General features: G+C 33.8%; 1 protein-coding gene across 3 annotated transcripts in view; it reads right to left on the bottom strand.

Moving 5' to 3' along the window:
* Brinp3 (BMP/retinoic acid inducible neural specific 3) overlaps nucleotides 1–18,514 on the bottom strand; it is a 372,378-nt gene that overhangs the window by 135,383 nt on the left and 218,481 nt on the right. For all 3 annotated transcript variants that reach the window (XM_021165977.3, XM_021165986.3, XM_029483285.2), the window contains exon 5: nucleotides 4,277–4,382. In XM_021165977.3, the coding sequence (XP_021021636.1) occupies nucleotides 4,277–4,382 (106 nt within the window). The remainder of the gene's footprint in view (nucleotides 1–4,276; nucleotides 4,383–18,514) is intronic.

Below are 18,514 nucleotides of genomic sequence, written 5' to 3'. Positions count from 1 at the left end.
CGTGCATGACACTCAGCAACTGAGAGGCAGAGGCTGGGAGATAAAGTATTATAGGCCTCCCAAACTTATAAACAGGTTAGAGGATAGACTGGGTTAATTACGAGCTAGAAAGAAAGAAAAAATGAAAAGAAGGAAAAAGTGAAAGAAAGAAAGAAAGAAAGAAAGAAAGAAAGAAAGAAAGAAAGAAAGAAAAGGGAAGGAAGGAAGGAATGAGAGACAGATAGTGAAGGAGGGAGGAAGGAAGGAAAGAAGGATCGAAGGAAGGAAGGGAGGAAAAAAGGAAGGAAGGAAGGGAGGGAGGGAGGGAGGGAGGGAGGAAGGGAGGAAGGAAGGGAGAAAGAAAAGAAGGATAGAAAGAAAAAAGGAAAATAGAAAAGAAGGAAAGACAGTAAGAAGGAATTAAAGAAGATAGGATGGAAATATGATAGGGCTAAGAAAAAAGGTTAGTAACTAAAATGGTTGATAGCAATGTTGCCGCAAATATGTCCACATATGTTCACACATATTAGGACACATGTGTAGACACATATACATGATTATGCATACACAACCCATGTATGCAACATGCTCATATAAAAAATAAGAAAAAATCAAAATAGAAGGGAACATTTGGTAAAAGTAAATATAAACATTTGGAAAATTACACCAACACTAAATAGGTTTTTTACCACTGAATTTTTGATAATATTTACAGTTCTTACATGACAAAATCTATTGGCTAGTTTTACCTTGACTTTTACCTATGAACCAATTTTGTTAAAATTAATCATTAATATTCAGGGGAAAATGAATTTCGCAAACACATTGAGAACTGCACCCATGTCTCTCTATCAGTTAAGCATAATTCCATGTATTTGCCAATAAATGAATTCTACACATTTACTTATTTGGAATAATATTTTATAATTTGCAATTATATAGAAATATTTATTGGAAAGTTTATTTGAAAGATCAGGCTTGGAATGCAAAGTATGTGACAATGACTGACATGATACTCTCCTATAATGGGCAGAATATTTAATAAAAATAAAATTACTGTAGTAATGAAATAAAATGATACATGTAATACACCAAACATTACTAATTGGGTCAATAATTACATTAGCCCTAGAACAACAAACAGATCACTAAAGACAGCATCTGACCATTTATGTGACATATGACTTGTTTGCAACCTTTTGAGGTTTAATTTTCATCTCATAGGGTGACCATGATAAATCACACATAAAGCAATGACAGACTCAAAGTATTCACATAGTGTTGTCTCAGTGTTAATAGACAATAACAAGGCAGAGCAAGAAACATAAATTTGGAGTCATGTTCACTTAATTCTACATGAGAAAGAGGTCAATGCAATTAAATCATCTACATTGAAATGGCATTTAATAGTCTACTATTAAATAATCATACTACCTTAAAGTTTACCTAGACAATTCCTCATACCCATTAATTAAACCCAACATACCTTTTAAAATATTTACTGAAAGTTATATTCTCCTCATACTTGCTACTGAAAACCACAATAACTACCCCATGTTATTGTGGCCTGTGATATGATAGAACATAGAATATAGAGGAGAATATACGATTGTTGCTTTCCTTTGTTGTTGTTTATTTATTTGTTTGGTGTTTTGTTTTGTTTTGTTTTGTTTTTGAGACAGGGTTTCTCTGTATCGCCCTTGCTGTCCTGGAACTCACTCTGTAGTCCAGGCTGGCCTCAAACTCAGAAATCTGCCTGCCTCTGCCTCCCAAGTGCTGGGATTAAAGGTGTGTGCCACCATGCCCAGCGATTGTTGCTTTCCTAAATCAGTATAGCACATAACACCATTCTGAATAGCTATCCTTGTGACCACAGGGAACTGTAGCTTTCAGTTTTCTTCAAAGAAATTTCTTTGGTCATAGGCAGAAAACATTTCAGAAATCAGAACTATTCAAAATTAAAACAACTGTTATTAAATACACTGGGAAAATTACAAGATCCAGATGTACAGATAGTCTACTGATAATATCTCTTCTTTATGGCAGGGAACCTGAACACATGAATTCTAAACAATAAGGGTGTCAAAACCTAAAACAACAACAACAACAAATCTCACACTGCATGGAATTTCAACATAGACAAAAGAAAACCCAAATTGCGCCTAGATGAGGAATTAAAATTTTATGACTACTGAAAAAGAAAGAATCAATATTCAGCACAATCCAGAAACCAGACACATACACAGGACTATGCAGTTAGCCAAATCACACATGAGCATGCACACATACACACACACACACACACAAGCAACATTACATTAACTCAGTGGTTTATACTTAAATACATATGTTATCACATAAATATATAATAATAACAATTAAAAAATGATAGTGAGAATTGAGATAAAGCAATGAGGAGAGTAGCATAAAATTATGTGAAGATAGTACATGTAATGAAATATTAAAATACATATTAAAATGTGAAGAAAATAGAAGAGTAAGATCATTAAGCACATACCAGCATATAAAAGAGATGCCCAGTGCATGTGCAGTTTTACACACATACACAGAGATAAAGATTTATGTGTATATATATATATATATATATATATATATATATATATATCTGTATGTGTGTGTATGTGTGTATGTATGTATATACACCCACATACATCCTTGAAATCATGATTCTATTTCAAGTTTCAGTATCTTAAAATATTTTATGTCATCATTACATTATTATTAATTACATTATATTTTAATTAATTACATGTACTCATCTATAAATTACCTAAAAATATAAATTTTAGCAAAGAATTTAATTTGCCTACTGTACTATATTATCAAGATTATTATATGTTATACTATATAATAATTGTAATGTAATATTTTCAGAATGAAAATCTTTAAAACAAAAATTTTTCCAGTATAAACTCTCATAAGAACTATTCATAAGTAATTTCACATAATCAAGCTTATTTAAAATGATTTTTCAAATGTTTATGAATGATTTTCAAATCAAGTATAAATTGCTTTTTAATTTTAAATAACTTTTAAATAAACTTCATTCCCTAAATTTAAGGTTCTTTTGCTTACTCTTTTTATCTATTTACTTAGAGTTTATAATTTGATATGAAGCACCCACAATATTAACTATACTATATGTAAATCGAACGTGTAAGTAATGAACTTTTATGAATTTAGAGTTGCATGTATAGCTTTTATAATTTTTCAAAATATCTGTTCTGTATCTTTATAGGCAATGCAAGTCTATAAATTATAGACAGGGTATAAATTGAGATATTTCCTGCATGAAAATATTCATTTAATTTATTTGTCTTAAAATATTTATTTGTACACATCATCAATATATGATTTTTAATTATTTGTTTAACTATTCCATAGTATGTGCTTACTTACTTCAGGACATATATTTCTTTATTTTAGAGATCACACAAACACACACACACAATTGCTAGGGTCTTTTGCAAAACATTCTAAATTTAATCATCTTAGAATGCTATTGAATTACAAATCAATCTGAAGTTAAATAGTGAGAATAAAGTTAATTTGATATAATATACTCTATACATCTACTTACTAGGGAACTAAGGTATCATGGTCTACTATATTAGGTTAAATTTAAACTGCCTGTCCTATTTTATATGAATAGAAATAATTACCAATTGTACAATAATTAATAAGAAAAATACATGGACTATTAAAGCATATAGAGTGAACATATGACGCACTATAGAAGGGTGGTTGGCATTTAAAACAAAACTATTATCCATGCAGTAATTAATAATTATTACTTAATTTGTGAAGAAAAATAAGTTGATATTTCTTCACATTGTCTAGATCATCTTGTCAATAAATTTGAAAAACTAGTATATATATGCTTTAACATTTCTTTTTTAAGATTTATTATTATTTTTAACCATATGTTATATATAGGTAGATAGATAGATAGATAGATAGATAGATAGATAGATAGATAGATAGATAGATAGATAGATCGATAGATAGATAGATGGATGGATGGATATGTATACAACATTGCAGATGTCTCAGAATGCTAGGACTTTCAGATCCTCTGAATCCTGATACCCAGAGTGTGATCAGCATACCTATGTGGGATCTAGGAACTAGACTCAGATCCTCTGGAAAAGTACCAAGTGAATATAAGTCGTCTTCCCAATACCCACTAGCTTATATCCGTAAATCCAAAAGAAATTATAACTGGATATCACATCACCTAGATTCATAAAGAATTCATGAAAATTTACCAACTTACCTTGCAACTGAATTTTATTCTCAGGACTCTGAACCAGAACAGAGCTGACAGAATCTAGGTTGTCATAGTTACTGCAGCCAAGAGGACCTGTCCGTGTTTCTGTCACCTGATTAAACAAAAAGAAACCATTCATTAACTTTATTAAATAAATCATGCCGTTATAATGTACTTTCTGTTGAGTATGCTTTTCTGAAACTATATTATTTGATGGTAAACATCACTGAAAGTTTTCATACATAGTGAACAACAACAAGAGGTACTTCAAAGCGCAATGATAGATTAAGAAATATATTTCCAGCATTTTTTTTCTTCTTTTGAGACAGGCACAAATCTAATACATATAAAGATCACTTTGAAAAAAAAGTAAGTAATATATTTTCATTATATTTTTCCAAAGAAATAACACGCCAAACTCCTCAGTGCTATTGGAAAATTTTGACTTATATAATAATTATTTTTGTTTTCACTTGTAAATCAAAGTCACATTCCAAGACACTGTCAAAATTGACCATCAATTTTATTACATGATGTGAAAATATATCCACATTTATGTATGCAGCAACTTCTAAGTTATTTACTTCTATCTGTTCAGCAAGAATCTGTGCTTCTGTTCAGTTGGGATATTAGCTCACTTTACCCTTTATGCGCCCCTCTTCCAACCAAGTTTGAATGGAGTGTTCTCCAGACTCTCCATTGACTCTAATTTATTTTATTTATGCTCAAGACTAACTTCATGAGAGATACACTCAAAAGGCTGTAATTTTCAAAGCAAAGTTTTAGTATGGAGTTGTAAAATATATTATGGATACACAATTTCAAAATCTATTGTTATATGTATAAATTTGTTACCTTAAGAAGATAGAATTTGGCCTGGGTGGTGGCACACGCCTTTAATCCCAGCACTCAGGAGGCAGAGGCAGGCAGATTTCTGAGTTCAAGGCCAGCCTGGTCTACAAAGTGAGTTCCAGGACAGCCAGGGCTATACAGAGGAACCCTGTCCGGAAAAACAAAAACAAAAACACAAGATAGAATTTATTTATAAGTATTTAATTTAGTTAAAACTGTTACAAGAAAAGAAATTATTTTATATTATATTATATCAATACAGAAATCCTGCATGGCTTACTAGGTATAGAACTAGGAATAGTGTCCACAGTATTTTACTTTTAATAGAAAAATGAAATAAATACAAGTGAAATAAATTTAAATTTCAAATCATTAAGCAAATGTTTTCAAATGCACCCACATCCTGCAAAGAATAGAATACATACCATGATTACTTGAAGTTTTAGCCATCAGGTAAAACGTTAATATCTTATAGATTTCTCATGGACTATGTTTGAAATCAGGTGTCATTTTATAGATAAAAATATGATAAAAGACATTGATAGCAATTTATTAATGATTGTGGTTAGAGTTTTTAAAAGTAGGAATGATAGTGCCAAAATGATATTTTATTTTATTTTATTTTATTTTATTTTATTATTTATTTGGGAGACAGGATATACTAAAAGCAAGGACTCATATCATCTATATTATGGTACAAATTGATTCCTGGTTAAGAGTAATGGGAATGGCTGTACATGGACCTGCTATGGGTTTGATGGCACAGGGACAGTGAGTTCTGTATGTCATGTGACATTTCATATGATCTGTGAAAAGTAAGGTTAAACCTTGTCAAAATTTTCTTTATAGAGAGCTTGCTATGTGAATATGATGAGCATGTATTTGATTCTGTCTCTGAGTGTTTATGTAAATTATCTTTAGACTACCTATCATTTTCAGTGAAGATAGAAAAACAGTAAACTTTGGAAAGAAGCTTTTATATAGTTTTCATTTTTCTTTCAATTCCCTTTGCTATGGTTTCCTTTATTTTACAGTGCTAGAATTTTATAGAGTACAGATCTATTAATAAATTAAAGAAATATTACTATAATTGTGTGAACAAATGATAGAGGCTTATGTTCACTTAGATTACATGAAATTTGTACATTTAATTAATCCAAAAAACAACCTTCTACCAATGGTTAATTTAAAAGTTACAGATAATCATAATACTATTTAATATATACATTTGTAGTTAAAGTATAACCTTCCTATCTTGGCTAATAGTACTTCCCCCTATAGCTATAGGCTATCTGACAAAGTCACCAATAAAAGGCTTGACAAATCCCCTTCTGGGTGTTTGTTCAAGGTTGCCAAAGAGACTCCAAAAATAATATAAGTTTTGACTCTTATCTTCAATTGCCACCTAGAAGTTGCAGGGAATCCCTATTGCTGAACACTCTATGAATTTGAACATGGAATCTTGAAGACCTGAGCTGGAACTGAACTAAAAGTCTCTTCCTTGAACACTAGATTTCATGATATCTGAGGTCTCCATGCATGACTTCAATAGATGGAAGCAGTCAGAATTTCTTCCTTGTTACTATACCCATGAACTAAAGCAGTGGTCCATCATGGCATTGTATACCAGAGAACACAATACTCACATATACATTTTGACAGTAACCAACAGTTGCCTAATTGTACTTAATGACCTCATGAGCAGGAAATCCTCCTTCCCACTGAAAACCTAATAAACTACCTAGGCCTGCATAATGATATCAAGGATGTGGGGGAAGGACCTACATTTGACACTTTTCCAAATCATCACATTTCTTAGCAATATTCTAAATATTAATTTTTATACCCAAAGTTTATGTAGGCCTCACTCATCAACCTCCTTGCAACAGTTAAAAAATCATGACAGAGTAAAATGGTCCACCAGATATCAGAGAACAAGAAAATCTCTGCAGCCAAGTCTCAACTCATACATCAGTTACAACAACCCTTTTTCTAAGACACAGATATCATAGAGGTAGAAGAAACAAAGAGTTTTTAAAAGCAAGAGAAGGAAGTTTTCTGGGAGAGTTCCTCCTAGAAAAGTCAGAGAAGCTACATCTATGAAGTCTCATTAACATGTGTGCCTAACAAGATTGGAACAAGGATGACATCCATATATTGCTACCATGGAGGGAGGGTCTGTGAATGGTATCTCAACACTAGAAATTGAACAACAGGCAAATGGGGAATACTGAAAGCAGGGCAAAATTTATCCCCAGGGAAAAAGACCCCAAGGTATCCAATACCAAGTAGCTAACCCTGATATGTATACCACTAATATACTGACTGAGAAGATTATATTCATATATTTTGGAATGCTTGCGCATTCATGAGCACACACCTTCGCACATATTTCATCAAGATGAAGCATGTTTTTCTCCTTTTTGGCCATTTGATTTTTATTTTTTTGCACTTTTTATTAACTATTTTATTTATTTACATTTCATATGTTATCCCGTTTTCTAGTCCTCCCTCTATGAGGGTCCCACTCCCTCCAATTCCCCTTTTCTTCTAAGAGAATGCTCCCTGACCCATGCACTCAATCCTACCTCACCCTTCTCTAGGGAATCAACCCTCCACAATACCAAGCATATCCCCTCCCACTGAAGCCAGAATGACACTCTTTTGCTTTATATGTAGCTCAGACCACAGACCAGCATCACATGTATGCTCTTTCATTGGTGACTTAGTCCCTCCGTTCTCTGAGATGTCCAATTAGTTGATAATGCCGCTCTTCCTTTGGGGTTGCAATCCCCTTCAGTTCCTTCAGTCCTTCCCCTAACTGTTACATCCATAGTGGTCCCTGAGCTCGATCCAACAGCTGGCTGTAAGTATCTGCATCTGTCTCAGCTGCTGGTAGAGCCTTTCAGATGACAGCCATGCCAGGTTCCTGTCTTCAAGCACAACATGTCATCAGCAATAGTGTGAGGGCTTGGTGCCTACACATGGGATGGGTCCCAAGTTGGGGAAGTCTCTGGATTGGCTTTCCTTCAGTCTCTGCTCCATTTTTATTCCTGCATTTCCTTTAGACAGGAACAATTTTGGATCAAAAAATTTGACATGTGTGGGTGGCTCCATCCCTCAACTGGGGTCAATGTCTCTCTAATGGAGGTGGTCTATTCATGTTCCATCTCCCCATTGTTGGGCATTTCAGTTAAAGTCATCCTCATTGGGCCCTGGAGCTTATCACATCCCTGGTGACTGGGACTTTCTAGGGTATCACCTGCCCCCCAACCTACACTGATGCATAATTCTACTTATTGTCTTGGCCCTCTGGGCTTCTCTCCTGTATTGTCCCATACTTGAAATACCTCCTTTTCTAGCTCTCAAGTCCCTCCCCCTGCAGGTCCCACCCTTCCTCTATGTCCTATGATTATTTTATTCCTCCTTCTGAGCAGGATTGAAGCATTCACACTTCGGTTTTCTTGTTAAGCTTTATATATTCTGAGAGTTGTTTCATGGGGGCTCTGAACTCTTTTGGCTAATATTCACTTATTAGTGAGTACATAACATTTATGCTCTTTGGGGTATTAGTTATCTCACTCAGAATATTTTCTAGTTCTGTCCATTTGTCTGCAAAATTCAGGATATTCTCATTTTAATAGCTGAGTAGTATTCCTTTATGCAAATAAACCACATTTTCTGTATCTATTCTTTGGTTAACGGACAGCTGGGTTTTATCCAGCTTCTGGAAAAACCAGAACACATATTGCTATGTACATAGTGAAGCATGTTTCCTTGTGATATGCTCTGCTCTAATAATATCTTTTGGATATATACCCAGGAGTTCTATAGGTATGTCTTCCAGTAGAACTATTTCCATTTTTCAGAGAAACTACCAGATTGATTTCCAGGGTGGCTGTACCAGTTTGCAACCACACCAGCAATGAAGGAGTGTTCCCATTTCTCCACATCCTCACCAACATCTGCTGTCGCCCGAGTTTTTATCTTAACTATTCTGGTTGGAGTAAGATGGAATCTCAGGATTGATTTTGTTTGCATTTCCATGTTGACTAAGGATGGGAAATATTTCTTTAAGTGCTTCTTACCCAGGTGAGACTCCTCTGTGAGAATTCTGTTTAGCTCTGTAGCTCATTTTTTAATTGGGTTATTTGGTTTTCTGGGTCTTACTTTTTGAGTTCCTTGTACATTTTGGGATATTAGCTCTCTGTCATATGTAGGGTTGGTAAAGATATTTTTCCAATCTGTAGGTTGCTGTTTTGTCTTATTGACTGTGTTCTTTGCATTACAGAATCTTTTTAGTTTCATGAAGTCAATTTATCAATTCTTGATCTTAGATTCTGAGTCACTGGTGATCTGTTAAAGAAAGTTTCCCCTGTACCAATGTGTTCAAGGCTCTTTCTCACTTTCTCTTCTATTAGATTCAGTGTATCTGGTTTTATGTGGAGGTCCTTGATTGTCTTAGACTTGAACTTTGTACAAAGTGATAAATATGGATCAATTTTCATTCTTCTACATTCAGACTGCCAGTGAGACCAGTACCATTTGTTGAAGATGCTTCCTTTTTTTTTTTTTTTTCACACTGTATCATTTTGGCTTCTTTCTCAAATATCAAGTGTCCATAAGTGTGGGTTTATTTCTGTGTCTTCAATCCTCTTCCATGGAGGTGCTCTTCCTTATAGGATTTTTTTTTTGTTATTGATAGTTACTTTTGAAAAATATAATACACTTACTTCTTAGTAATTCCAAATTCCAAATTAACTTATCATGGAACATGTAATACACACGCACACACACACACACACACACACACACACACACACACACACACACACACACAAGTAAGTAAATAATAATATAAGAATTACAATTGCTATACTATTACAGAATGTTGATTAAGGGAAGAAGCACAGTCACAGAGCAGGGAAAAATAACACCCAGTAAAATAGTACTGTGCCTAATTGAGGAATTTTGAAAATTAACATTATGTAAAAATTATTTATATTGAGTATAAATTACATTGCCTTGGACAATAACACATATATGCAATGTCATACATTTTTGTAATTATACATTAACTTTAAACTATCATAATTTTGATCAACACTCATTTTAGTAGTATGACTGTCTTTGAATAATATGATTTGAGTACAATTCCTATTTATTTGTTTGTTCTTAATTTTTGTAGTGTTGAACATTGAATATTGTGTCTAGTGTATTATTAGCAAGTTCTGCTCCACTCACTAACAGATACATTTCATCTCACAATGCTTTTATTTTGGGTTTTTTACATATATAACATTAAAAATTAGGACTTTTTGACAAAAGTAATCAAGGCTTCTTATGAATTCAATATAATATATGGTCATATAAATCACTTTTAAAATCAACTATGCATATTATTTTTAGATCTACATTTTATGATGTTTAATGTTTTCTAGCAATGCTAGAAAATACTCAAAGGAAAGAATTTCTTATTTCTTTTCTGTTCTGAAAAAGAATTCAATGTGTCTTTCCCCTGACAGCCCCTTGTCATCTTTGTACTATACTTTGGTTACATGACTACAAGACATAGAGAGTAGCAATATTATTATTTGTTCAACCTGCCATTTTCAATAAAAACAGTAATAAATGTCTGTGTTGGAAATGCAGGCAACTAGATAAATGACTAGCCCAGAGGAACAACTGCTAATATTTTCCCCACGTTTGCTTGTTTACTGGCAGAGTTTTATTACACATGAAAATACTTGAAATGAGAAGTTGGGGTTCAGAACTATTGTTTGCTCATAGCACTAACACATTCACAGTCATTTTCTTTTCTTCCTAAGGTTTAGGATTTCTTATTATCTTGGTTTTATTTTTCCTTGAAAATTTCAGTAAGGTATAAATTGTTTCTTGATAATATCAAATCCCTACTCCTTCTATTTCTTCCCAGGAATTTTCTATCCCCTTTCCCTCATAACTTCCTGTCTTAATATCTCTATTTCTATCTCTCTGTCTATCTATGTATCTATCTTGTATCTATCTATCTATATCTATCTATCTATCTATCTATCTATCTATCTATCTATCTATCTATCTATCTTTATGTCTTAACCCCGATTTTGGTCAGCATTACCCAGATGCAGACATGAGTAAGGTTCATCTATCAAGATAATCTGACTAGATTCCCCCACATTGGTCTAACAGAACTTCATATGAACTCACACAAGCCTTTCTTATTGAAAAGATATGCTTGTATTTCACTGTTAAATTTGGTTCTACCAAAGTATTCTTTGATTCAAATAAAGTATTATTTAATTAATTGTACATAGCTTTGTTTATGTACAGATTAAGCAATGGGCTGTTGATATAAACCAGGTAACTCATTTGCAAAAATATAACGCCTAAGTCAGGAAGCTGAAGAGGTCATGAACCTGAGAGAGAATCAGGGGAACATGGGAGTTGTTAGATGGAAAGAAGAAGCAATAACATAATATGAATATAGGGCTACTCAGGTATTACATTCTCAAAAAATTAAGTGACATTCCTTTCTTAACAAAGACCTGAAAAATATAATAATGACATACTACAAATTGTTAAAAAAAAAAAGAGGAAAATGAACATCATTGATCATACTTCAAAATAACTGTTTTCCTAAAATCTCCACTGAAGAATATCTTCATAAATAGACAAAGGCATAACCTAGGTGTTGAGGATAAAGTAACAATGAATATGCTAAAAAGCATGCAAAGACATTCACAGTGAGGACATTTTGGGTATGCAGAACCTGTTAGCAGTGCAATTTAGAATTACGTCACAATTGCTATCAGTTGCTAATATAATGTGGAAGTAAGTTGAGAGTTTGACTTATGTAGTAGAATATTTAAGGCAATGGCATAAAATGAGGAGGTCTGGTCTCAGAAATGGAATGTCACAGAACTAATGCTGTGTCCAATCAGATGCTTATATTAAATGAAAATTAAGTGAATGGAAAAACTGTAAATAAACAAGTAAAGAATATGATCCATTGTTACATATTAAATTACTTAGGCAAAAATAATTTAGTGTCAGAGACCAGGTTGATTGTTGCTGAGTGTGGAAGTAACAGTAAATAGATAAGAAGATTTGTTAACTTCTGGGAACTTTCATTTCGATGTAAACAACAGCTGCTGAAATGGTCCTATTTTGAGCTCTCTGTTCTGTGTTTATGTTATGTACAAACAAGTAAGTTGGTTAATAGGTTAATAGCTTTTTATTAATATTTTTGTTAACATTTTTTCAAGGTAAAAGTCATATCCATCTGAAGCCAGAGTTTTGGATTTCTATTTGCCTCTTTATGCATTTGTCTATCAATAATCCGTGCATCAAAAACCTGAGTGACAGCTAAATGTTTAAGAGCATTGATGCTGTTCCAGAAGATTCCCAGCATTGAGATGACAACACATAATATCTGTGACTCTAGCTACGGAAAACTAAGACCCATTTCTGGCATACGAGGGTACCAGCCAAAACACCTTTACACATAAAATTCTGAATCAAATCAATCAATCAGTCACCTAGTCAATCAAAAAGGGGTGGAGAGATTAAGTGAAAAACATTCCAGAAACCCATTTGGTAAATTATTTCTGAGAATTTATATTTCAAACATTATTGAAAGCACTATGGTATTAAATAAGGATTAAGTGTTGAAAGCATTTTTCTATCTCACTCCAACTTCTTACCATAGTTCTGATGCTTTATTATGACAATCCTAATGTGACAATCATAAAATTATAATACAATCAACTCATCCATTTGTATTTAGTTCTTATTTTCTTATTAATAGCTATATTATATCTGGAATGAGTAAGAATTCAGTACCTATAGAGTAAATGAGCAAGTAGTTTTAACAATTAAACTTTACAATTATCTTGGAGAAAAAAAAAAACATCAACTTGAAAATACAGATATTATGGCTGTATGATAGTTATAGAAAAAACTAGTCTTTTCTGCTACACATAAAAATATTTTACTATTACATATTCCTAAAATTATCAGATTTACAAAATACTAAAAACTGATGATACAAAAGAGGAAAACAACTACTATATATTCAATTGATAGTGTAGCTTTAGGATTATTTGCTTTGCATGAGGTATGAATACTGAATTTAAAGGTACTTGTTTCATTTTCTGCTGACAGTCATTAATTTATTTCAACATTTATTAAGTTTTTTAACATTGAACTATGATTCAGTGTTGGACCTATTTCTTTATCTCTTGGAAATATTTCTCGAAGTTGCTTTTAACCAATAAATGAATTTTCAGACCTTTTTATTATTATTTTAATAATAAAAAATACAGTCCAGTCCCTACCCCCGACAAGGTCCGCCCTTGCTCATTACATTCCTCCCCACTACCCCCACCCCCTGTCTCCAAGAGGATGCCCAGATCATTAACTACCCTTACTTACCAAGAACCCCTCTGCCCCCATAACCAACACCCCTGCCAGGCTTCCACAGTCCCTGGGGCCTCAAGTCTTTCAAGGATTAGACGCATCTTCTCTCACTGAGGCCAGACCACGCATTCCTCTGCTACATATGTGTCATGAGCCTCTCTAGGACTGACTAATGTATGCTGCCTGATTGGTGGCTCAGTGTGTGAGAGATCTCAAGGGTCCAGGTTAGTTGAGACGGCTGATCTGCCTATGGGGTCACCCTCCTCCTCAGCTTCTTTCAGTCTTCCCCTAATTCAACCGCGGGGGTCCCTGGCTTCTTTCAATTGGTTGGGTGTAAATAGCTGCATCTGTATTGTATCAGTCAGCTGTTGGTCGAGCCTCTTAGAGGTCAGCCATGCTAGACTCCTGTCTGTAAGCACCCCATAGCATCAGTAATAGGGTCAGGCCCTGGAGCCTCCTCTTGAGATGGATCCATCATCTTTTTTACTTGACAGTGTTTTAAAAAGTATTTGGAATGTTGTTTTTGGGCTACATTTTAGTCAGGATCAAAAATATTTTGTAAGATTCAAAATTGTGTATTTTATTATTGTTTTAAAAGTGCAAACTCATGTTAAGTATTTCTAGATAAAAATGCTTATGTATAGCTAATCAATATATTCTTTACATTTACTTGATATAGTGAGAATTATGGTTAGTGTATGATACATAATTAATACAAATAGTGAATTAAATATATTGGAATTTGTCCATGTTTTCTTGAACTTGCTCCATTTATTTACTAGCATTTCAAAATAGTTTATGGTCTATAATCAGTGCCCATATCACCAACATTTTGCTATGAGAAGCACAAGTGTCAGCCAAATACAAGCTTATCCTAGACTATATATTAAAATATATATTTCATGTTGCATTGCTTCATTTCTAGAAGCTCATATTTGTTTTATTGTGCTTTACTTATGTATCGTTAAACTTCTGTATATATTGTGTGCCTGTGTTAGGTCACATACATGTGTGAGTGCAGCGACGACTGTAGTCTACAACACAGACTCAGATTCCCTGGAGCTGACAATAAAAATGATCTTTGGTGCCCTCTGTATAGATGCTAAAAAATGCATTCCTGTCATCTATAGAGGCTGAGATATCTATCTGTCCAGAGATCTTCAGATTGATGTTTGTTTGTTTGCTGTGTGTGTGTGTGTGTGTGTGTGTGTGTGTGTGTGTGTGTGTGGTGATGGCACCTATCTTTCATCCCTGCATTTTGGAGGTAGAAGCAGGGGGATCTGTGTGAGTTGAAGTCCCCTTTGGTCTACATAGGTTGTATGATGGCACCCAAGGCTACCTAGTGTCTCAAAAAGGTTTTATAAACACTGCTACATATCTCCATTAGATATACACAAAACAGAGAGTACAAGCATAACTTATTAAAATAAAAGCAATGTGTAGCAAAATGAATTTATGTCAATAAAACAGTAATAGTTTTATAAGACTGCTACAAAAAGCTAGGACGTGGATTTATTTGGAGACACTACAGAATTTACTTTGTAGGAACACAATCATTTCAAAGTGGTTTCTTCTTGTTCTTGCCTCAAAGGTTCCATGCACAGCTACAATGATTGTCCTACTTTTCTGTACCCTGCAAATTATCCTCCATCAAAATAAACACTGAGACTTCTCACCCACAAACAACCACATGCCAATCTATTGAGTGAGTCTGTGTGTACTCTTTGAGCAAACATTTAAAAAATAAAATTACACACCAGGAGAGAAAAGTTGTTTTCAGGTGCTCTTAAAGTGTCTATTAACGTGATGCATAATAGGTAAACTGGACACAATCGAGTGAAAGCCAGGTTGCCTAGTAAAAACAGGATTTCTTTGTGCTTGAACCACGGTTTCCATGGAACTTAATGTTTACTACTTGTTGGGCAATGGAGAGGCCAAACCTGCGTCTCACTCCTTGAATGTTATTTTTTTATTTACTTTTAGATATTAAATTACAGCAACAGCAGCAACAACAAAAAACTAGAAAGGAGAGATCAAAAGACTTTATGAGTGCCTAGCTATTGGGATATACATTCTGCAGGCTTAGGTAATGTTTGTGATAGCTGTAAATCATGGTATTAGGTAAGTGTAACTTTGCGCTCTATTATCAAACTCTATTACACTACAACTGTCTGGGAGTTATTACACTACAACTGTCTGGGAGTCAGGTGATATTTTCAATACAAACCCTGCAAGAGAAGTAAAGCTCCCTACAAAAGGGAATGGGCAGGGAACACAGAGTGTCTACCCCAGTGAAGGGCAGGGCTGAACATGCATACTCTTATTACGTCCATGTAATATGAGTAACATGCAAGTCCCGAAGTCGGTAGTGCTGTTGTGCCAAATAAATTAAATTCTAGGGGGAAAAGACAGAAACTATAAGGCAACAATTTATTGTACTTATTTTATAAATGTAACCAAATTTAAAAGTAAAATGTAGTATGATTTTTGCACTTTATTGTATGTTCTATGGACTATATACTTTTATTTATTTATGTATTTATGTATTTATGTATTTATTTATTTTGGTTTTCTAGACAGGGTTTCTCTGTATACCTCCGGCTGTCCTGGAACACAATCTCTAGACCAGGCTGGCCTCGAACTCAGAAATCCACCTGTCTGTGCCTCGAAAGTGCTGGGATTAAAGGTGTATGTCACCACTGCCCAGCCTATTTTGTTTTTTATTGGTTATTTTATTTATTTACATTTCAAATGTTATTTCCTTTTTTGGTTTTCCTCTGCAAACCCCCAGTCCCATCACCACTCTCTCTGCTTCTGTGAGCGTGCTCTCTCACCCACCCACTCTTGCCTCAGTGCCCTAGCTGGGGCATTGAACCTTCACAGGAACAAGGGCCTCCCCTCTCATTGATGCCAGATACGACCACATACACAGCTAGAGCCATGAATATGGACTATATTTATATTGTCTATTTATGCATTTATTCATTATTTCATTTGTTTGTGTGAGGGAGTATGTGTGTGTGTGCGTGTTAGTCAGAATACAACTTGATGAAATCAGCTCTCCTGCATAATATGGATTCCCAGGATAGAACTTTACTTAGTACTCTGGGCATCAAGTAACTGTATCCATTGTGCTCACTCACTGGTCCTAAATGTCAGGGTTCTATACTATTAAAACTGACCACCAACTTTAAAACTGAATAATAAATAATACTTCTAAAGCAATGTTCAGAGAACAAATACCACATTATTATAAAGTAGAGCGTATTTTAATCATTTTGAAGAATAACATAATCAGTGTTCTTCTATGAATGAAAATATTAAATTTTATATCATCTGAATTCTAAATTATTATGACTAAATCTTCCAAGAACAAGTATTAGAAAAAATTCAGACCTGCAAATAGTGATGTGTGTTTGGGAAAGAATATACTCAGGCTGCTCTTGGTTGGTTTTCTGGTTTCTTTTCCAAATATCTTCAATGCCCTCAGATTAAAAAAAAATCCAAATATTTCTGAACCTGAATATGTTATGTCCTTCTTAGGTGGAATGATGAAGAAACAAGGCTAGCAGAGACTTTGGTCTACAATCAAGCACATGACCAGATAAAAACAAAATCTGTTTTAGCACCCAAACAGAAATAAATAGTTTACTAATTTGTGTTAAGATTCAGTCCTCCACAGTGGAGAACTTGATTCTGTACATGGAGCCTTAGATGACAGTGAGAAATAAACTGATGTTCCCATAGGTATATATTAGAATTTCAGTTTTATATTTTACTCTCTTTGACAGAGTAACTGAAAATAATTGAGGGTAAATGTCAAGCATTTGCATGAATTTTCTATAACTGTGTTAGAGGACAGTGTCTGTGAAATCAAGTTCACTGACAGACCAACACTGTTAGGAGCTCATACAAAGCATACCCTGGCTAATCTGTCACTGTCAGAATGTCAGCAACAGTCTCCCAAATGGTTGCAGTGTATTAAGACACCAATGATAGATAGCTGATTAGAAATAGGTGTTTGTGTGTGTGTATCAAAGTTAATAAGACAATTAATAATTCTTTTTATGTTTTCTTTGGGTTAGAATGTAGTATACTATATTATTAGAGTATTTCTACAAATGTCTTCTATCTCACTTTTTAAAAAAGCCTTAACACAAAACTTCCCACTACTCCTTTGAAATTGCATATTTAATATTAACATTCTGAAATATTTATTAAAGCTCTTATTGCTTGTGTCTTTTGATGTCCAGCAGTATCACATATTTCTGAATACATTTTCAGCAGCTCTGACTTCAGTTATCTCTTTGTAATAGGACAAATAATGTGTGCACATAGACTGGCTGAACTTTTATACTGAGATTGTCATATCCATTCATTTATCACCCAATTAAACGAGAGCCCAAGAGAACTGATGAGAAGAGCATAGAAAAGTTCTGGTCTTGAGCATCATTAGCAAGATAGAAGTAGATTTCTTGTTGCAACTGGCCATTACAGAAACAGTTCTGTCATTTCTTTTTTATCTGAATAAATTGGCTTTGCTCACAAAAAGTAAGTGGAAACTTAAAATTTTTTTGGCAACGATAATCACCAAAAGTCAGCACTAGGGTTTCTTCAGAAAAACATGAACTACATAGGAATAGAGGAATTATGTAAGGAACATAAATTGTGTATGTGTTATTGAAATGCCAAGAGATATAAATAATCAATGTACAGATCAAATTTCTTTGTAATATTTTAGCATGTTATTTATTGCTTCATTCTCCTAATTTCATTTTATTCAAAATGTTGCATGAAATGTATAATTAACACTTGTAGCTTTAAATATTAATGAAAGTATGATAAAATACAGTGTAAATGATTACTCATTTTTAACACATTTATCAATTTGTTGAAAGAAATAAAGTGTAGTGAATCTGCTGTGAACTCACACACATCTTTCTCTTATCTCTGATGTCATTCTTCTGTACCTGT

This window comes from Mus caroli, unplaced genomic scaffold (assembly GCF_978045245.1).
Source record: "Mus caroli unplaced genomic scaffold, Mus_caroli_1 scaffold_1, whole genome shotgun sequence".
Taxonomy (NCBI): Eukaryota; Metazoa; Chordata; class Mammalia; order Rodentia; family Muridae; genus Mus; species Mus caroli.
The sequence above is the reverse complement of the archived record's forward strand: the minus strand, read 5'-3'. Positions and strand labels throughout refer to the sequence as shown.